We start from the raw sequence: 21,924 nt of genomic DNA on the forward strand, positions 1-21,924 counted from the left end.
CCTCAGACAAAACACAACATGTTATGTCTTCATCTTAGACAAAACACAAGAGGTTATGTCCTCACCTTAGACAAAAAATGCAATATGTTATGTCCTCAATTTAGACTATACGCAATGGGTTATGTCCTCAACTTAGACAAAACACAATAGGTTATGTCCTCACCTTAGACAAAACACAATATGGTATGTCCTCATCTTAGACAAAACACAATATGTTATGTCCTCATCTTAGACAAAACACAAGAGGTTATGTCCTCACCTTAGACAAAACACAATATGTTATGTCCTCAATTTAGACTAAACACAATGGGTTATGTCCTCAACTTAGACAAAACACAATATGTTTTGTCCTCACCTTAGACAAAACACAATATGGTATGTCCTCACCTTAGACAAAACACAATACGGTAAGTCCTCACCTTAGCCAATACACAATAGGTTATGTCCTCACCTCAGACAAAACACAATGAGTTATGTCCTCAACCTAGACAAAACGCAATATGGTGTGTCCTCACCTCAGACAAAAATCAATAGTTTATGTCCTCACATTAGGCAAAACACAAGATGTTATGTCTTCACCTTAGACAAAACACGAGAGGTTATATCCTCACCTTAGACAAAACATAATATGTTTTTTCCTCTCCTTAGACAAAACACAATAGGTTATGTCCTCACCTTAAACAAAACACAAACACGTATCATTAAAAAGTCTAAATACGACACATTAGCTATATACGAAAAGGGAGACAAATATCAGCAGCATATTGGCGATAAAACAAATATTACGCATAGCATTTTCTAACAAAGCAGAAAGCCACATTGTATTTACTGAAAAAAATATACGATGGTATTTTCAACACGTTACATGGGTAAGCTGAGAAATGTTAACACACGCTAAAACACCAACAATTCGTCAAATTTAAAAAAAAATGGCGAATGTTGAAATGATAAAATGCTACTGTTTGTAATATCTTGAAGAGTGCAAAATGGCACATGTACATCAAACCCAGTCGGTGTAGAATGAAGTCGTGATAGCCTATCCGCCTGGCTTTCAGATTTGGAGTAGCGACTTAACCAGCCACGGGTGGATTCGAACCTTTCACCTCACTGGCCAAGATACATTCGCCGAAGATCCGAACTTTTCACTGTTGTGGAATGTCCCATATAAATGTAGAAATTCCGCTGATAGTCATTTTGTGTTAAATTCAAATACGGATTTAAGAGTTAGTATCTTTATAGTATTGGCGGTGATTTGCTGTATTTGTTTTACAGATACTCATAGACTAGCCTGTGTATCTGGCCTTTAGATTATATACCTCGGATTAGATTATCGCCAATACCCATGCCAAGCATGCTAAGTTTACAGCATATTTACTAACTAGCAGTAAGACCACAGATTGACAGGGACGTCATGACCTTTGCCACCAGGTATTTACAGTAGACACCTATTTTAATGATCACTTTATCCCTGATGACTATGTGCGACGAGCGTGTTAAGGAAAAGTACATCAACATTCGGTCCGAGCAAATTCTGTGACTTCAGGTATGGCGTAAATATTAAACAAAGGTGCATCTTGGCTAAGACTGTGATACAATTTTGAAACCAATTAAGACAAATTCTGAAATATGGCGTTACTTGTAGCATTGTGGGACTGTGAGCACAATAACACGTTGACATAGATGGTGTGCACACTTTCTTCCGTGATTCCTCACAACTTAATAATAGCTTTCTAAATAGCAGATCCAAATTCTTACGTTCACCAACCTTGGTGGGGCTTAACGCCTTGTATGCCACACAAATGGTTCACTTTGATCGTGAGGAAAATCTGATTATATATGGGTTTGTTGCTTGTGACAAATGAAGACAATACTTTGGACATTAACGGGAGATTGATTGAGACGGTTAGACTCGGCAAACGGACTAATGAGCGCCATTACCCGAGAATGGTTAGTTTGACACTCCCAAAATGTTCTGTCCAACACAAGGATTGAAACTCCACCTTGATGGGCCCAGTCACTGAAAAGACAAACGTCATTCGGCCACAGTCCGCTGCCTATTATGATGGAGACAGATAATAATCTTAAGTTTGGGTTGGTCCAGAAAAGCAACGGTCAAATGAGTCGATAGAGGACTTTAAGGACGTTTGGCTATTGTCCGATGGGATAAGGTCACTGTGATGGTCTGACCTTATTTACTCATGGACACTGGGGTGTGCTCACTCAAGAAAAAATACTTTTAAGATCAAGAAAATAAAAACCAGCCTTCGAAGACCATTGTCCATGTACCAGTGAGGTCACAGTCCTGATTACAAACTTGGAAATGTCGTCCCTCTCAAATATTTGTATTAGCCCAGTTCTCACCTCTCAAACGTTTGTAGTCACCCAGTTCTCTCCTCCCAAATGTTTGTAGTCGCTCAGTTCTCACCTCTCAAATGTTTGTAGTCCACCAGTTCTCACCTCTTAAATCTTTGTAGTCGCTCAGTTCTCACCTCTCAAATGTTTGTAGTCACTCACTTCTCTCCTCTCAACTGTTTGTAGTCCACCAGTTCTCACCTCTTAAATCTTTGTAGTCGCTCAGTTCTCACCTCTCAAATGTTTGTAGTCACCCACTTCTCACTTCTCAAACGTTTGTAGTCGCTCAGTTCCCTCCTCTCAACTGTTTGTAGTCGTCCAGTCCTCACCTCTCAAATGTTTGTAGTCGCCCAGTTTTCACCTCTCAAATGTTTGTAGTCCACCAGTTCTCACCTCTTAAATCTTTGTAGTCGCTCAGTTCTCACCTCTCAACTGTTTGTAGTCGCTCAGTTCCCTCCTCTCAACTGTTTGTAGTCGTCCAGTTCTCACCTCTCAAATGTTTGTAGTCGTCCAGTTCTCACCTCTCAAATGTTTGTAGTCCACCAGTTCTCACCTCTTAAATCTTTGTAGTCGCTCAGTTCTCACCTCTCAACTGTTTGTAGTCGCTCAGTTCCCTCCTCTCAACTGTTTGTAGTCGTCCAGTTCTCACCTCTCAAATGTTAGTAGTCGCCCAGTCCCCACCTCTCAAATGTTAGTAGTCGCTCAGTTCCCTCCTCTCAAATGTTAGTAGTCGCTCAGTTCCCTCCTCTCAAATGTTTGTAGTCGTCCAGTTCTCACCTCTCAAATGTTAGTAGTCGCCCAGTCCTCACCTCTCAAATGTTAGTAGTCGCTCAGTTCCCTCCTCTCAAATGTTTGTAGTCGTCCAGTTCTCACCTCTCAAATGGCTGTAGGCGCTCAGATCTCTCCTGTCAAATGTTAGTAGTCGCCCAGTCCTCACCTCTCAAATGTTTGTAGTCGCCCAGTTTTCAGCTCTCAGATGTTTGTAATCGCTAAGTTTTCAGCATCAAAGCCTGAAATAAGACAACGTAAGTAATAAAAAAATCATTTACCATGATTTACAGCAATAAGAAAACAACATCGCCTTTAGTTTCTCGTGAAACTCTCTCTCGTAGTTTATTTTAGGAATGCTACATTGATTTCTTTTGATATGCATCGATAACATCTCGATAAAAATCCCATAACAACGACAGCCGTGTGGTTCCATGATATAAAATAGGGTAAACGCGATGCGAAAAACGGGCAAAGTCAGTAGCTCTCAAGAAAATGTCAGTTCAAAAAACATTCAACTCATCCGACAAGGCGGCATGCGTGAGTAATGGATTCCAGCCATACAATGTATTAAAAATCATCACTTCAACCGGCAGGGCGACATGCGTGAGTAATGGATGCCAGCAATACAATGGTACCAATAAACATCACTTCACCCGGCAGGGCCACATGCGTGAGTAATAGATTCCAGCAATACAATGTATAAATAAACATCACTTTACCCGGCAAGGCCACATGCGTGAGTAATGGATTCCAGCAATACAATATATCAAAAATCATCACTTCACCTGGTAGGGCCACATGCGTGAGGAATGAATTCCAGCAATACAATGTATCAAAAATCATCGCTTCACCCAGTAGGGCAACATGCGTGAGTAATGGATTCCAGCAATAAAATGTATAAATAAACATCACTTCACCCGGCAGGGCCACATGCGTGAGTGATGGGCAGGGCCACATGCGTGAGTAATAGATTCCAGCAATACAGTGTATAAATAAACATCACTTCACCTGGCAGGGCCTCATGCGTGAGTAATGGATTCCAGCAATACAATGTATCAAAAATCATCACTTAACCCAGTAGGGCAAAATGCGTGAGGAATGGATTCCAGCAATACAATGTATCAAAAATCATCACTTCACTCGGTAGGGCAACATGCGTGAGGAATGGATTCCAGCAATACAATGTTTTAAAAATCATCACTTCCCCTGGCATGGCCACATGCGCGAGTAATGAATTCCAGCAATGTTTTTTCTTAACATAGATAAATATTTACAGATTTTAATTGTCATTCCGTTGAAATTACACCATGAAATATCACAATCATAAAGGTGCATAAGCAGCTGTCAACTCGTTGTAGTCTCACACGGTTGTTACGGGGTTGTACATGTGCTCCTAGTTAGAGTATCCACAACAACAGAGGCCTACTTATACACTAAGTTGTCACGTTGTTGTAGCCATATATAGAACACCCAGCATAATATACGCCTACTTATACCCTGAGTTGTCACGGTGTTGTACCTATAATCAGAATGTCCAGTACTATGTGGGCCTACTTATGCCCTGAGGTGTCACGGTGCTGTTTCTGTATTTAGAATGTCCAGTACCATGTGGGCCTACTTATTCCTTGAGTTGTCACGGTACTGTGTCCGTATTTAGAATGTTCAGTACAATGTGGGCCTGCTTATTGCCTGAGGTGTCACTGTGCTGTGTCCGTATTTAGAATGTCCAGTACCATGTGGGCCTACTTATGCCTTGAGGTGTCACGGTGCTGTGTCCGTATTTAGAATGTCCAGTACCATGTGGGCCTACTTGTTCCCTGAGTTGCCACGCTGTTGTGTCCATATTTAGAATGTCCAGTACCATGTGGGCCTACTTATGCCTTGAGGTGTCACGGTGCTGTGTCCGTATTTAGAATATCCAGTACCATGTGGGCCTACTTATTCCCTGAGGTCCCACGGTGCTGTGTCCGTATTTAGAGTGTCCAGTACCATGTGGGCCTACTTATGCCTTGAGGTGTCACGGTGCTGTGTCCATATTTAGAATATCCAGTACCATGTGGGCCTACTTATTCCCTGAATAAGAGCCAGGGGATCTGCAGGTTGTTAGCAGACCGTCCCATTTACGGCCCCAGAGGAAACTAGCATGGGCTGGACTTGAACTCACAGTAATCGCATCGGTGAGAGACTCCTAGGTCATTGCGCCTTGTTGACATGCAAGCCCAGTCAGCCTTGGATGCCTCCAATTACGCTTTGAGATGTCGCTGTCATGGACATACAGGTTGATTGATCACTATGTTATATTTCATGCGTACACATAACTACCTTCTACTCACTATCTGAGTCGTTGCTTACACTTGTCAGGGAAGAGGTGAAGCTACTCCTGTTAATCTGTTCCATCAAACCATCCAGTGTTGTAGGGAAGGCTAAACAACAGAGGGAAAGGTTACTCAGGGAATGTCGAGTGTTGTAGGGAAGGCTAAACAACAGAGGGATAGGTTACTCAGGGAATGTCGAGTGTTGTAGGGAAGGCTAAACAACAGAGGGAAAGGTTACTCAGGGAATGTCGAGTGTTGTAGGGAAGGCTAAACAACAGAGGGAAAGGCTAGTCAGGGAATGTCGAGTGTTGTAGGGAAGGCTAAACAACAGAGGGAAAGGTTACTCAGGGAATGTCGAGTGTTGTAGGGAAGGCTAAACAACAGAGGGAAAGGTTACTCCGGGATTGTCGAGTGTTGTGGGGAAGGCTAAACAACAGAGGGAAAGGCTAGTCAGGGGATTTCTAGTGTTGTGGGGAAGGCTAAACAACATAGGGAAAGGTTACCCAGGGAATGTCGAATGTTGTGGGGAAGGCTAAACAACATAGGGAAAGGTTACCCAGGGGATTTCTAGTGTTGTAGGGAAGGCTAAACAACAGAGGGAAAGGTTACCCAGGAGATTTCTAGTGTTGTAGGGAAGGCTAAACAACAGAAGGATAGGTTACCCAGGGGATTTCTAGTGTTGTAGGGAAGGCTAAACAACAGAGGGAAAGGCTACTCAGGGGATTTCTAGTGTTGTAGGGAAGGCTAAAGAACATAGGGAAAGGTTACCCAGGGAATGTCGAGTGTTGTGGGGAAGGCTAAACAACAGAGGGAAAGGTTACCCAGGGAATGTCGAGTGTTGTGGGGAAGGCTAAACAACAGAGGGAAAGGTTACTCAGGGAATGTCGAGTGTTGTAGGGAAGACTAAACAAACGAAAGGAAACGCTACACAGGGAATGTCGAGTGTTGTAGGGAAGACTACACATACGAAGGGAAAGGCTACACAGGGAATTTCCAGTGCTGTGAAATAAACAAAGGGAATGATATTGAGAAAACCTCCAGCGTTGTAGGGATTGTTAAACACACAAAGGGAAAGGTTACTCAGGAAATGTCTAATATTGAAGGGAAGGCGAAACAAACCGAGGGAAAAGTTACTTAGCAAATGTTCAGTGTTGTAGGCAAGGCTAAACAACAGAGGGAAAGGTTACTCAGGGAATGTCGAGTGTTGTGGGGAAGGCTAAACAACAGAGGGAAAGGCTAGTCAGGGGATTTCTAGTGTTGTGGGGAAGGCTAAACAACATAGGGAAAGGTTACCCAGGGAATGTCGAATGTTGTGGGGAAGGCTAAACAACATAGGGAAAGGTTACCCAGGGGATTTCTAGTGTTGTAGGGAAGGCTAAACAACAGAGGGAAAGGTTACCCAGGGGATTTCTAGTGTTGTAGGGAAGGCTAAACAACAGAGGGATAGGTTACTCAGGGGATTTCTAGTGTTGTAGGGAAGGCTAAACAACAGAGGGAAAGGCTAGTCAGGGGATTTCTAGTGTTGTGGGGAAGGCTAAACAACATAGGGAAAGGTTACCCAGGGAATGTCGAATGTTGTGGGAAAGGCTAAACAACATAGGGATAGGTTACCCAGGGGATTTCTAGTGTTGTAGGGAAGGCTAAACAACAGAGGGAAGGGTTACCCAGGGGATTTCTAGTGTTGTAGGGAAGGCTAAACAACAGAGGGATAGGTTACCCAGGGGATTTCTAGTGTTGTAGGGAAGGCTAAACAACAGAGGGAAAGGCTACTCAGGGGATTTCTAGTGTTGTAGGGAAGGCTAAACAACAGAGGGAAAGGCTACTCAGGGGATTTCTAGTGTTGTAGGGAAGGCTAAACAACAGAGGGAAAGGTTACCCAGGGAATGTCGAGTGTTGTGGGGAAGGCTAAACAACAGAGGGAAAGGTTACCCAGGGAATGTCGAGTGTTGTGGGGAAGGCTAAACAACAGAGGGAAAGGTTACTCAGGGAATGTCGAGTGTTGTAGGGAAGACTAAACAAACGAAAGGAAACGCTACACAGGGAATGTCGAGTGTTGTAGGGAAGACTAAACATACGAAGGGAAAGGCTACACAGGGAATTTCCAGTGCTGTGAAATAAACAGAGGGAATGATATTGAGAAAACCTCCAGCGTTGTAGGGATTGTTAAACACACAAAGGGAAAGGTTACTCAGGAAATGTCTAATATTGAAGGGAAGGCGAAACAAACCGAGGGAAAGGTTACTTAGCAAATGTTCAGTGTTGTAGGCAAGGCTAAACAACAGAGGGAAAGGTTACTCAGGGAATGTCGAGTGTTGTGGGGAAGGCTAAACAACAGAGGGAAAGGCTAGTCAGGGGATTTCTAGTGTTGTGGGGAAGGCTAAACAACATAGGGAAAGGTTACCCAGGGAATGTCGAATGTTGTGGGGAAGGCTAAACAACATAGGGAAAGGTTACCCAGGGGATTTCTAGTGTTGTAGGGAAGGCTAAACAACAGAGGGAAAGGTTACCCAGGGGATTTCTAGTGTTGTAGGGAAGGCTAAACAACAGAGGGATAGGTTACTCAGGGGATTTCTAGTGTTGTAGGGAAGGCTAAACAACAGAGGGAAAGGCTAGTCAGGGGATTTCTAGTGTTGTGGGGAAGGCTAAACAACATAGGGAAAGGTTACCCAGGGAATGTCGAATGTTGTGGGGAAGGCTAAACAACATAGGGATAGGTTACCCAGGGGATTTCTAGTGTTGTAGGGAAGGCTAAACAACAGAGGGAAGGGTTACCCAGGGGATTTCTAGTGTTGTAGGGAAGGCTAAACAACAGAGGGATAGGTTACCCAGGGGATTTCTAGTGTTGTAGGGAAGGCTAAACAACAGAGGGAAAGGCTACTCAGGGGATTTCTAGTGTTGTAGGGAAGGCTAAAGGACATAGGGAAAGGTTACCCAGGGAATGTCGAGTGTTGTGGGGAAGGCTAAACAACAGAGGGAAAGGTTACCCAGGGAATGTCGAGTGTTGTGGGGAAGGCTAAACAACAGAGGGAAAGGTTACTCAGGGAATATCGAGTGTTGTGGGGAAGGCTAAACAACAGAGGGAAAGGTTACTCAGGGAATGTCGAGTGTTGTAGGGAAGACTAAACAAACGAAGGGAAACGCTACACAGGGAATGTCGAGTGTTGTAGGGAAGACTAAACATACGAAGGGAAAGGCTACACAGGGAATTTCCAGTGCTGTGAAATAAACAGAGGGAATGATATTGAGAAAACCTCCAGCGTTGTAGGGATTGTTAAACACACAAAGGGAAAGGTTACTCAGGAAATGTCTAATATTGAAGGGAAGGCGAAACAAACCGAGGGAAAGGTTACTTAGCAAATGTTCAGTGTTGTAGGCAAGGCTAAACAACAGAGGGAAAGGTTACTCAGGGAATGTCGAGTGTTGTGGGGAAGGCTAAACAACAGAGGGAAAGGCTAGTCAGGGGATTTCTAGTGTTGTGGGGAAGGCTAAACAATATAGGGAAAGGTTACCCAGGGAATGTCGAATGTTGTGGGGAAGGCTAAACAACATAGGAAAAGGTTACCCAGGGGATTTCTAGTGTTGTAGGGAAGGCTAAACAACAGAGGGAAAGGTTACCCAGGGGATTTCTAGTGTTGTAGGGAAGGCTAAACAACAGAGGGAAAGGCTACTCAGGGGATTTCTAGTGTTGTAGGGAAGGCTAAAGAACATAGGGAAAGGTTACCCAGGGAATGTCGAGTGTTGTGGGGAAGGCTAAACAACAGAGGGAAAGGTTACCCAGGGAATGTCGAGTGTTGTGGGGAAGGCTAAACAACAGAGGGAAAGGTTCCTCAGGGAATATCGAGTGTTGTGGGGAAGGCTAAACAACAGAGGGAAAGGTTACTCAGGGAATGTCGAGTGTTGTAGGGAAGACTAAACAAACGAAAGGAAACGCTACACAGGGAATGTCGAGTGTTGTAGGGAAGACTAAACATACGAAAGGAAAGGCTACACAGGGAATTTCCAGTGCTGTGAAATAAACAGAGGGAATGATATTGAGAAAACCTCCAGCGTTGTAGGGATTGTTAAACACACAAAGGGAAAGGTTACTCAGGAAATGTCTAATATTGAAGGGAAGGCGAAACAAACCGAGGGAAAGGTTACTTAGCAAATGTTCAGTGTTGGACTCAAGGCTAAACAACAGAGGGAAAGGTTACCCAGGGAATGTCGAGTGTTGTGGGGAAGGCTAAACAACAGAGGGAAAGGCTAGTCAGGGGATTTCTAGTGTTGTGGGGAAGGCTAAACAACATAGGGAAAGGTTACCCAGGGAATGTCGAATGTTGTGGGGAAGGCTAAACAACATAGGGAAAGGTTACCCAGGGGATTTCTAGTGTTGTAGGGAAGGCTAAACAACAGAGGGAAAGGTTACCCAGGGGATTTCTAGTGTTGTAGGGAAGGCTAAACAACAGAGGGATAGGTTACTCAGGGGATTTCTAGTGTTGTAGGGAAGGCTAAACAACAGAGGGAAAGGCTAGTCAGGGGATTTCTAGTGTTGTGGGGAAGGCTAAACAACATAGGGAAAGGTTACCCAGGGAATGTCGAATGTTGTGGGGAAGGCTAAACAACATAGGGATAGGTTACCCAGGGGATTTCTAGTGTTGTAGGGAAGGCTAAACAACAGAGGGAAGGGTTACCCAGGGGATTTCTAGTGTTGTAGGGAAGGCTAAACAACAGAGGGATAGGTTACCCAGGGGATTTCTAGTGTTGTAGGGAAGGCTAAACAACAGAGGGAAAGGCTACTCAGGGGATTTCTAGTGTTGTAGGGAAGGCTAAAGAACATAGGGAAAGGTTACCCAGGGAATGTCGAGTGTTGTGGGGAAGGCTAAACAACAGAGGGAAAGGCTAGTCAGGGGATCTCTAGTTTTGTGGGGAAGGCTAAACAATATAGGGAAAGGTTACCCAGGGAATGTCGAATGTTGTGAGGAAGGCTAAACAACATAGGGAAAGGTTACCCAGGGGATTTCTAGTGTTGTAGGGAAGGCTAAACAACAGAGGGAAAGGTTACCCAGGGGATTTCTAGTGTTGTAGGGAAGGCTAAACAACAGAGGGATAGGTTACCCAGGGGATTTCTAGTGTTGTAGGGAAGGCTAAACAACAGAGGGAAAGGCTACTCAGGGAATGTCGAGTGTTGTGGGGAAGGCTAAACAACAGAGGGAAAGGTTACCCAGGGAATGTCGAGTGTTGTGGGGAAGGCTAAACAACAGAGGGAAAGGTTACCCAGGGAATGTCGAGTGTTGTGGGGAAGGCTAAACAACAGAGGGAAAGGTTACTCAGGAATATCGAGTGTTGTGGGGAAGGTTAAACAACAGAGGGAAAGGTTACTCAGGGAATGTCGAGTGTTGTAGGGAAGACTAAACAAACGAAGTGAAAGGTTACTCAGGGAATGTCGAGTGTTGTAGGGAAGACTAAACATACGAAGGGAAAGGCTACACAGGGAATTTCCAGTGCTGTGAAATAAACAGAGGGAATGATATTGAGAAAACCTCCAGCGTTGTAGGGATTGTTAAACACACAAAGGGAAAGGTTACTCAGGAAATGTCTAATATTGAAGGGAAGGCGAAACAAACCCGAGGGAAAGGTTACTTAGCAAATGTTCAGTGTTGTAGGCAAGGCTAAACAACAGAGGGAAAGGTTACTCAGGGAATGTCGAGTGTTGTGGGGAAGGCTAAACAACAGAGGGAAAGGCTAGTCAGGGGATTTCTAGTGTTGTGGGGAAGGCTAAACAACATAGGGAAAGGTTACCCAGGGAATGTCGAATGTTGTGGGGAAGGCTAAACAACATAGGGAAAGGTTACCCAGGGGATTTCTAGTGTTGTAGGGAAGGCTAAACAACAGAGGAAAGGCTAGTCAGGGGATTTCTAGTGTTGTAGGGAAGGCTAAACAACAGAGGGATAGGTTACTCAGGGGATTTCTAGTGTTGTGGGGAAGGCTAAACAATATAGGGAAAGGTTACCCAGGAATGTCGAATGTTGTGGGGAAGGCTAAACAACATAGGAAAAGGTTACCCAGGGGATTTTCTAGTGTTGTAGGGAGGCTAAACAACAGAGGGAAAGGTTACCCAGGGGATTTCTAGTGTTGTAGGAAGGCTAAACAACAGAGGGAAAGGCTACTCAGGGGATTTCTAGTGTTGTAGGGAAGGCTAAAGAACATAGGGAAAGGTTACCCAGGGAATGTCGAGTGTTGTGGGGAAGGCTAAACAACAGAGGGAAAGGTTACCCAGGGATTGTCGAGTGTTGTGGGGAAGGCTAAACAACAGAGGGGGGAAAGGTTCCTCAGGGAATATCGAGTGTTGTGGGGAAGGCTAAACAACAGAGGGAAAGGTTACTCAGGGAATGTCGAGTGTTGTAGGGAAGACTAAACAAACGAAAGGAAACGCTACACAGGGAATGTCGAGTGTTGTAGGGAAGACTAAACATACGAAGGGAAAGGCTACACAGGGAATTTCCAGTGCTGTGAAATAAACAGAGGGAATGATATTGAGAAAACCTCCAGCGTTGTAGGGATTGTTAAACACACAAAGGGAAAGGTTACTCAGGAAATGTCTAATATTGAAGGGAAGGCGAAACAAACCGAGGGAAAGGTTACTTAGCAAATGTTCAGTGTTGGACTCAAGGCTAAACAACAGAGGGAAAGGTTACTCAGGGAATGTCGAGTGTTGTGGGGAAGGCTAAACAACAGAGGGAAAGGCTAGTCAGGGGATTTCTAGTGTTGTGGGGAAGGCTAAACAACATAGGGAAAGGTTACCCAGGGAATGTCGAATGTTGTGGGGAAGGCTAAACAACATAGGGAAAGGTTACCCAGGGGATTTCTAGTGTTGTAGGGAAGGCTAAACAACAGAGGGAAAGGTTACCCAGGGGATTTCTAGTGTTGTAGGGAAGGCTAAACAACAGAGGGATAGGTTACTCAGGGGATTTCTAGTGTTGTAGGGAAGGCTAAACAACAGAGGGAAAGGCTAGTCAGGGGATTTCTAGTGTTGTGGGGAAGGCTAAACAACATAGGAAAAGGTTACTCAGGGAATGTCGAATGTTGTGGGGAAGGCTAAACAACATAGGGATAGGTTACCCAGGGGATTTCTAGTGTTGTAGGGAAGGCTAAACAACAGAGGGAAGGGTTACCCAGGGGATTTCTAGTGTTGTAGGGAAGGCTAAACAACAGAGGGATAGGTTACCCAGGGGATTTCTAGTGTTGTAGGGAAGGCTAAACAACAGAGGGAAAGGCTACTCAGGGGATTTCTAGTGTTGTAGGGAAGGCTAAAGAACATAGGGAAAGGTTACCCAGGGAATGTCGAGTGTTGTGGGGAAGGCTAAACAACAGAGGGAAAGGCTAGTCAGGGGATCTCTAGTTTTGTGGGGAAGGCTAAACAACATAGGGAAAGGTTACCCAGGGAATGTCGAATGTTGTGAGGAAGGCTAAACAACATAGGGAAAGGTTACCCAGGGGATTTCTAGTGTTGTAGGGAAGGCTAAACAACAGAGGGAAAGGTTACCCAGGGGATTTCTAGTGTTGTAGGGAAGGCTAAACAACAGAGGGATAGGTTACCCAGGGGATTTCTAGTGTTGTAGGGAAGGCTAAACAACAGAGGGAAAGGCTACTCAGGGGATTTCTAGTGTTGTAGGGAAGGCTAAAGAACATAGGGAAAGGTTACCCAGGGAATGTCGAGTGTTGTGGGGAAGGCTAAACAACAGAGGGAAAGGTTACCCAGGGAATGTCGAGTGTTGTGGGGAAGGCTAAACAACAGAGGGAAAGGTTACTCAGGGAATATCGAGTGTTGTGGGGAAGGTTAAACAACAGAGGGAAAGGTTACTCAGGGAATGTCGAGTGTTGTAGGGAAGACTAAACAAACGAAGGGAAAGGTTACTCAGGGAATGTCGAGTGTTGTAGGGAAGACTAAACATACGAAGGGAAAGGCTACACAGGGAATTTCCAGTGCTGTGAAATAAACAGAGGGAATGATATTGAGAAAACCTCCAGCGTTGTAGGGATTGTTAAACACACAAAGGGAAAGGTTACTCAGGAAATGTCTAATATTGAAGGGAAGGCGAAACAAACCGAGGGAAAGGTTACTTAGCAAATGTTCAGTGTTGTAGGCAAGGCTAAACAACAGAGGGAAAGGTTACTCAGGGAATGTCGAGTGTTGTGGGGAAGGCTAAACAACAGAGGGAAAGGCTAGTCAGGGGATTTCTAGTGTTGTGGGGAAGGCTAAACAACATAGGGAAAGGTTACCCAGGGAATGTCGAATGTTGTGGGGAAGGCTAAACAACATAGGGAAAGGTTACCCAGGGGATTTCTAGTGTTGTAGGGAAGGCTAAACAACAGAGGGAAAGGTTACCCAGGGGATTTCTAGTGTTGTAGGGAAGGCTAAACAACAGAGGGATAGGTTACTCAGGGGATTTCTAGTGTTGTAGGGAAGGCTAAACAACAGAGGGAAAGGCTAGTCAGGGGATTTCTAGTGTTGTGGGGAAGGCTAAACAACATAGGGAAAGGTTACCCAGGGAATGTCGAATGTTGTGGGGAAGGCTAAACAACATAGGGATAGGTTACCCAGGGGATTTCTAGCGTTGTAGGGAAGGCTAAACAACAGAGGGAAAGGTTACCCAGGGGATTTCTAGTGTTGTAGGGAAGGCTAAACAACAGAGGGATAGGTTACCCAGGGGATTTCTAGTGTTGTAGGGAAGGCTAAACAACAGAGGGAAAGGCTACTCAGGGGATTTCTAGTGTTGTAGGGAAGGCTAAAGAACATAGGGAAAGGTTACCCAGGGAATGTCGAGTGTTGTGGGGAAGGCTAAACAACAGAGGGAAAGGTTACCCAGGGAATGTCGAGTGTTGTGGGGAAGGCTAAACAACAGAGGGAAAGGTTACCCAGGGAATGTCGAGTGTTGTGGGGAAGGCTAAACAACAGAGGGAAAGGCTAGTCAGGGGATTTCTAGTGTTGTGGGGAAGGCTAAACAACATAGGGAAAGGTTACCCAGGGAATGTCGAATGTTGTGGGGAAGGCTAAACAAACAGAGGGAAAGGTTACTCAGGGAATTTCTAGTGTGATAGGGAAGGCTAAACACACAGAGGGAAAGGTTACACAGGGAATTTCTAGTGTTGTAGGGAAGGCTAAACAAACAGAGGGAAAGGTTACTCAGGGAATTTCTAGTGTGATAGGGAAGAATAAACAAACAGAGTGAAAGGTTACCCAGGGAATTTCTAGTGTTGTAGGGAAGGCTAAACAAACAGAGGGAAAGGTTACTCAGGGAATTTCTAGTGTGATAGGGAAGGCTGCACACAGACGGAAAAGTTACTAGTGTTATAGGGAAGGCTAAACAAACAGAGGGAAAGGTTACTCAGGGAATTTCAAGTGTTACAGGGAAGACTAAATAAATATAGGGAAAAGTTACTGGGGAAACTTTTAATGTTGTAAAAAGTTCTAAACAGAAGCAGGAAGGTTTTACTGGGGAAACTTCAAATGCTGTAGGGAATGCCAAACACAAAATGGGAGTGTTGTAGCGGATACTAAACAAATAGAGAGAAAAAGTTACTGATGAAACTTCCAGTGTTGTAAGGACAAACAGAGGGGACATATATGGGGAAAGGAGAAAACTCCAGAAAATTCCAGGAATGCATGAACTGATTAATACATTTTAAAGGCCCAATAAATTAACTTAACTCCATTTTTTTACCAAATTCGTCATAAGCCATGGTGATAGGGTATGCCTAAGAAGCTACCCTTTAACATTTACATGCGCAGTTTGAATCAAATCTTATTTATTTATTTAGTGGGTGTTTTACGCCGTACTCAAGAATATTTCACGTATACGACGGCGGTCAGCATTATGGTGAGAAGAAACCGGGCAGAGCCCGGGGAAACCCACGACCATCTACAGGTTGCTGGAAGACCTTCTCACGTACGGCCGGAGTGGAAGCCAGCATGAGCTGGACTTGAACTTTCATTGGTGAGAAGTTCTTGGGTCATTACGCTGCAGTAGCGCGCTAACCAACTGAGCCACGGAGGCCCCCAATCAAATTATAATCTAAGTAAAGGCTAGCCCAGCGATCTGTATCTTGGAACTGAAGCGTAAAGTTTAAAGATGTTTAAATGAGATATAATTGGTATTGTATGCGAATAATAACACAGGACAATACTCTGAACAATACCTCGAACAATGCCCCTAGCAATATCTCGAACAATGCCCCGAGCAATGCCCTGAACAATGCCCCGAACAATACCCCGAACAATACCCCGAACAATACCCGGAACAATGTACAATACCCCGAACAATACCCTGAACAATGTACAATACCCTAAACAATACCCTGAACAATGTGCAATACCCTGAACAATGCCCCGAACAATGTCCCAAACAATAGCCCCGAACAATGCCCCGAAGAACGGCCAGAAATGGTTAAAAAATGGCCCAACGTTGAGAACAGTCGCAAAAATCCTAGCATAGTTGACGGCTTTTTTCGGGGGTTTTAAAAGCACAAATCACCTTTGGAGCCAATTGGAACCTTCAGTGTGGACGCCCTGGACAGTTCCTCGTCACTCAGTCCTGCAGTGGGGAATAAGAATATAAACATTTACAGGAGGAGGGACATAGAAATACACGTGTACAATCTGTTGATCGGTCGGATCTGAATCTGAGCATGAGAATATAAACATTTACAGGAGGAGGGACATAGAAATACACGTGTACAATCTGTTGATCGGTCGGATCTGAATCTGAGCATGAGAATATAATCATTTATAAAAGGCGCTACATAGTATTACAAATGTACAATCTGTTCATTGCTGAGTTCTGCAGCTGGGAAGTAAACATTAAGAGCACAATATCATTAAGAAGTTGGCTGAATGATAAACTTAACTTCATAAACTTGAACAAGAATAAAAAACGGTGGTTCTTAATTTATAAATTTGGCCTCTGCTCACAAATGCAAGCATCATTATCGAGATGTTGTTACGCTAAGTAATTGCTCTTGTTCCTGTTTAATTTTTCAGTCCAGTTATCGCTGTGAATTCTTACCGCCCTTCAGCAGACTTGGAGTATTACGTGTTACCTGAGGGACTAGAGATTCGTTTGTCCGTTCTCGCCATACCAGCTCTGAGATACGGCACATCCAAGGAACCTGTGGTATCCAAGAACATGACACCAACATCCAGTGTCTAGGACATGACCAGTGTGAGATTCTACATGATTGTGCACGTATCTATTTACCGAAACAGATTTATTTGTTCTTTTCCTCTGTAGGATGAGTTGTCAACTGTTGGCCTTGAATATACATGTACTTGTCTTTCCCGTTGCAGGTACTGCTGTTTACAGGATATTGTTTATGACACGTAATGAAGTCATTTTACACCAGTAAAATCGAATAATCAGAAATTAACATGATTTCTGTTTATTTAAGTATAATCGGCGGGAAAAAACAACAGGTGTTTGTTTAACGTGGATGGAGAATTAGTGTGCTTGCCTTGATTTGGGGATATTATGGGTGGAAAACAATGCATTGGTTTTGTGTGTACTGTAACATGCCATATGTGATACTGTAGCCTGTGATATTCGATACTGTAGCATGCCATGTGTAGTATTGCAGCTTTCTATGTGTGATACTGTAGCGTGGTAAGTGTGTACTGTAACATGCTATGTGTTGCACTGTAGCATGTTATGTGTGATACTGTAGCATGCTTTGAGTGCTACTCTAACATATTATGTCTGATATTGTAACATGTTATGTGTGATGCTGTAGCATGCGATGTGTGATACTGTAGCATGCCTTGTGTGATACTGCACCATGCTTTGTGTGATAGTGTTGCCTGTTATGCGTGTACTGTAGCACGGTATGTGTGATACTGTAGCCTGTTATCTGTGTACTGTAGCATGATTTGTGTGCTACTGTAACATGCTATGTCTGATACTGTAACATGCTGTGTGATACTGTAGCGTGGTATGTGTCTACTGTAACATGCTATGTGTGACATTGTAGCATGTTATGTGTGATACCGTAGCATGCTTTGTGTGATGCTGTAGCATGCGATGTGTGCTACTCTAACATGCTATGTCTGATACTGTAGCATGTTCTGTGTGATACTGTAGCATGCTATGCGTGATACTATAGCCTCTTATGTGTGATACTGTAACATGCTATGTGTGATACTGTAGCTTGCCGTGTGTGATACTGCAGCATGCTATGTGTGACACTGTAGCATGTTCCTATTGACAAACACTTAAAAGTGCTCATCACAAGAAGATTGTGAATTTCTAATTTGAGCTTTTAAGAGATAACCTCAGTTTGTGTAGTAACAGTCTAACAACTGAAATTCTCATACCCACACATGTGCGACGCTAAACTTAACGATTGGTTCCCATTAACTCAATACAGACAGGAAACTGGTACTTACTGTGAGAGCGGCCGACAGGAAGGCGGACTCGCGATCTCAACATAGAACCTGTCATAAACATGGCATTTCACTCTGTACGTTGGAAATACTACTAAAGCTTTAATAACAAGATCTAATACAAATTAACATGTTTTCTGTTCAATTAAAATAAAATATTTCGTTTAATTTTTGTAATTGTTGCCCTTATTTTTCAATGAACAGAATGATTGTATTGTGCATCTGGGTAACGACTGCCATGGATTAAATAGAATTACACCAGTTGCCAAATTTTATTTATAACAGTTAAAGCGGTTTACAATGGCTTACATTACACGTACATGCACCCTAATGATTCCTTCGTCGTCATATGACTGAAAAATTGTTGAGAACGACGTTAAACCCCAAGCACTCACTCACTCACTCAATGGCTTACAACAGATTAGAATTAAGATTTTCACTTGAGTTTCGAATCCTGTAAAATTATCCTATACATATCCATCGGTGTGGTAAGCCATTATTGCATCTTGGTTGATGGCTGGTATACGAATGCCTGTTTCGAAGACATAGATTCTACCGTTAACATTTTCTGCTAGCCAAAGATGGAAATATTTAATATATATATATATATATATATATATATATATATATATATATATATATATATATATATATATATATATATATATATATATATATATATATTAAAATATATTAAATATATTAAATATTTCCATTACAAAACAGTGCTGAACAGCTCGGAATGTTATGACGTAAACACTTTATCCGTCAGAGCCGTGTATGTGTATATATATATATATATATATATATATATATATATATATATATATATATATATATATATATATATATATATATATATATATATACGTATAACATAAAACAACAGTGGTGAACCGTGTATGTATACGTATAACATAAAACAACAGTGGCGAACAGCTTGGAATGTGATGCTTAAACACTTTATCCGTCAGAGCCATGTATTCGTACATATAACATTACAAAACCGTGTTGAACAGCTCAGAATGTGATGACGTAAACACTTTATCCGTCAGAGCCATGTATGTGTAGCCTACATATAACATTTCAAAACAGTGCTGAACAGCTGGGAATGTGATGACGTAAACACTTTATCCGTCAGAGTCGTGTTTGTCTACATGTAACATTACGCAACAGTGCTGAACAGCTCGGAATGTGATAACGTAAACACTTTATCCGTCAGAGCCGTGTATGTGTACATATAACATTACAAAACAGTGCTGAACAGCTCGGAATGTTATGACGTAAACACTTTATCCGTCAGAGCCGTGTATGTATACGTATAACATAAAACAACAGTGGCGAACAGCTTGGAATGTGATGCTTAAACACTTTATCCGTCAGAGCCATGTATGCGTACATATAACATTACAAAACCGTGTTGAACAGCTCAGAATGTGATGACGTAAACACTTTATCCGTCAGAGCCATGTATGTGTAGCCTACATATAACATTTCAAAACAGTGCTGAACAGCTGGGAATGTGATGACGTAAACACTTTATCCGTCAGAGTCGTGTTTGTCTACATGTAACATTACGCAACAGTGCTGAACAGCTCGGAATGTGATAACGTAAACACTTTATCCGTCAGAGCCGTGTATGTGTACATATAACATTACAAAACAGTGCTGAACAGCTCGGAATGTTATGACGTAAACACTTTATCCGTCAGAGCCGTGTATGTGTACATATAACATTACAAAACAGTGCTGAACAGCTCGGAATGTGATGCTTAAACACTTTATCCGTCAGAGCCATGTATGCGTACATATAACATTACAAAGCAGTGTTGAACAGCTCAGAATGTGATGACGTAAACACTTTATCCGTCAGAGCCATGTATGTGTAGCCTACATATAACATTTCAAAACAGTGCTGAACAGCTGGGAATGTGATGACGTAAACACTTTATCCGTCAGAGTCGTGTTTGTCTACATGTAACATTACGCAACAGTGCTGAACAGCTCGGAATGTGATAACGTAAACACTTTATCCGTCAGAGCCGTGTATTCGTACATATAACATTACAAAACAGTGCTGAACAGCTCGGAATGTTATGACGTAAACACTTTATCCGTCAGAGCCGTGTATGTGTACATATAACATTACAAAACAGTGCTGAACAGCTGGGAATGTGATGACGTAAACACTTTATCCGTCAGAGCCGTGTATGTGTACACATAACATTACAAAACAGTGCTGAACAGCTCGGAATGTGATGACATAAACATTGTATTAGTTGAAAGCCGTAGCTTACCGTTACAAATTGAAGCTAAATCAGCTAGAGCCAGGTCAACTTCCTGTTGTTGCCTGCCAAAACAAACAAACAGTTTAAACAAATGAGTGCGAAAGCAGAAATAGAAGAATTCATAATTTTTCAGCGGGAGTATCAAGCTGTAGTTTTACATATGACACAGATAACTACCAGCTACCGTGCGCCTCAGCATGGCCAGTAAGTATACACCGGATTTTTGAGTTTTACATGTGATAATGAATTATTATAGCTGCACGTTATTTTGCCACTGTTGCATTCAGGTGGCAAACAGGCAGGTTTGTTATCACAGTGTTTTACCATAATGTGTTATCACAGTGTGTTATAAGTTGATCTGATCATCAAAGACAGAAGGTTATTCAGCCAAATTTCCGCTTTGGTATGTTAATAAATCTTTTACATGCACATCAAATATATATGTATGTATAAATATCCCTAGCTTTCCTTTGATGCCGACGTATGTATAAATATCCCTAGCTAACCTTTGATGTCGATGTATGTACAAATATCCCTAGCTAACCTTTGATGTCGATGTATGTATAAATATCCCTAGCTAACCTTTGATGCCGATGTATGTATAAATATCCCTAGCTAACCTTTGATGGCGATGTATGTATAAATATCCCTAGCTAACCCTTGATGCCGATGTATGTATAAATATCCCTAGGTTTCCTTTGATGATGATGTATGTATAAATATCCCTAGCTAACCTTTGATGCTGATGTATGTATAAATATCCCTCGCTAACCTTTGATGCCGATGTATGCTATCCAAAAGAAGAAACGCATAACCCGGTTTTTTGCGGAGGTGATGCAGTCTTTTCAATTATGCATAACTAAATAAGAATTGCTATTCTGCAAATGTTTTTTTACACAGATTAAGGAAGGGTCCATATCTAGACAACAAGGCCATCAACTTGAGGTAAGACACTCACAATGAGTCTCCCACTTGAGTGGAATGTCAGTATCTCTTGTGACCACCACGGGCACGAATAACAGTTCTGACACGCCTTGTCATGGACTGGATGAGACGCTGGATAGAGGCCTGGGGAATGTTCTGCCACTCCTCCTGCAAACATGCAACTTGCTCTTGAAGTGTTTGGGGTTGAGGTTGACGTTGGCGTAGACGTCGATCAAGTTCATCCCACAGATGCTCATTTGGGTTAAGATCCGGGGAACGGGACTGCCAGGGTAGCACATTTACATTGTTTTCGGCGAGGAAGTCCCTTGTGACACGTGCCGTGTGCGGTCTGGCGTTGTCCTGCTGGAAGAACTCCCGCTGAACGTCAATGACAGGTAAGCGGTGTGGCTGCAGGATGGTGTCTCGGTAGCGTACGGCCGTAAGATTTCCGTGAACGTGGACAAGATTTGTTCGACCAGTATACGATATTGCTGCCCACATCATCACACTCCCTCCACCAAATCTGTCCACTTGGCGTACGCAGTTAGGGGCATAACGTTCGTGAGCACGTCTGTAAACCCGGTTTCTACCATTACGTCTCTGCAATAGGAATCTGGACTCATCACTGAAGCAAATGCGTCGCCAGTTGCGTAGATTCCATGCAGTCACGTTGTTACACCATCGGAGGCGATTGGCGGGATGGTGAGAACGCAACACGATCCCAACATAGGGCCTCCTGGCTCTCAGTCCATGTTCCTTCAGCCTGTTCCGCACTGTCTGACCTGATATCCTCCTCAGTCCCGGTATGCTGGCTGCTGTGCTTTCAGCTGTAGCACAACGGTCACGCAAATGGAGGACCCTT

At 43.1% G+C, this 21,924-nt stretch overlaps 1 protein-coding gene across 1 annotated transcript; it reads right to left on the minus strand.

The window, feature by feature from the left end:
- Nucleotides 1–3,254: 3,254 nt before the first annotated feature.
- On the minus strand, nucleotides 3,255–18,018 carry LOC135462439 (uncharacterized). The gene is made up of 5 exons (XM_064739662.1): nucleotides 17,854–18,018; nucleotides 16,515–16,583; nucleotides 15,950–16,009; nucleotides 5,457–5,546; nucleotides 3,255–3,362 (listed from the first exon to the last, which is right to left on the minus strand). Exons 1-5 carry the CDS (start codon nucleotides 17,912–17,914, stop codon nucleotides 3,325–3,327), a joined length of 318 nt encoding a protein of 105 aa, XP_064595732.1. The 5' UTR covers nucleotides 17,915–18,018; the 3' UTR covers nucleotides 3,255–3,324.
- Between the last annotated feature and the right edge of the window lie 3,906 nt (nucleotides 18,019–21,924).

This window comes from Liolophura sinensis, chromosome 2 (genome assembly GCF_032854445.1).
Source record: "Liolophura sinensis isolate JHLJ2023 chromosome 2, CUHK_Ljap_v2, whole genome shotgun sequence".
NCBI classification, from domain to species: domain Eukaryota; kingdom Metazoa; phylum Mollusca; class Polyplacophora; order Chitonida; family Chitonidae; genus Liolophura; species Liolophura sinensis.

What these genes read in the sequence shown, in the direction of transcription:
- LOC135462439 (XM_064739662.1), bottom strand. Translation starts at nt 17,914, where the DNA reads ATGTTTATGACAGGTTCTATGTTGAGATCGCGAGTCCGCCTTCCTGTC. An exon ending in TCCTGTCGGCCGCTCTCACA is followed by an intron (nt 16,584 to 17,853) that starts GTAAGTACCAGT and finishes TGGATACCACAG; the next exon opens with GTTCCTTGGATGTGCCGTAT. An exon ending in TGTAAGCAACGACTCAGATA is followed by an intron (nt 3,363 to 5,456) that starts GTGAGTAGAAGG and finishes GTCTTATTTCAG; the next exon opens with GCTTTGATGCTGAAAACTTA.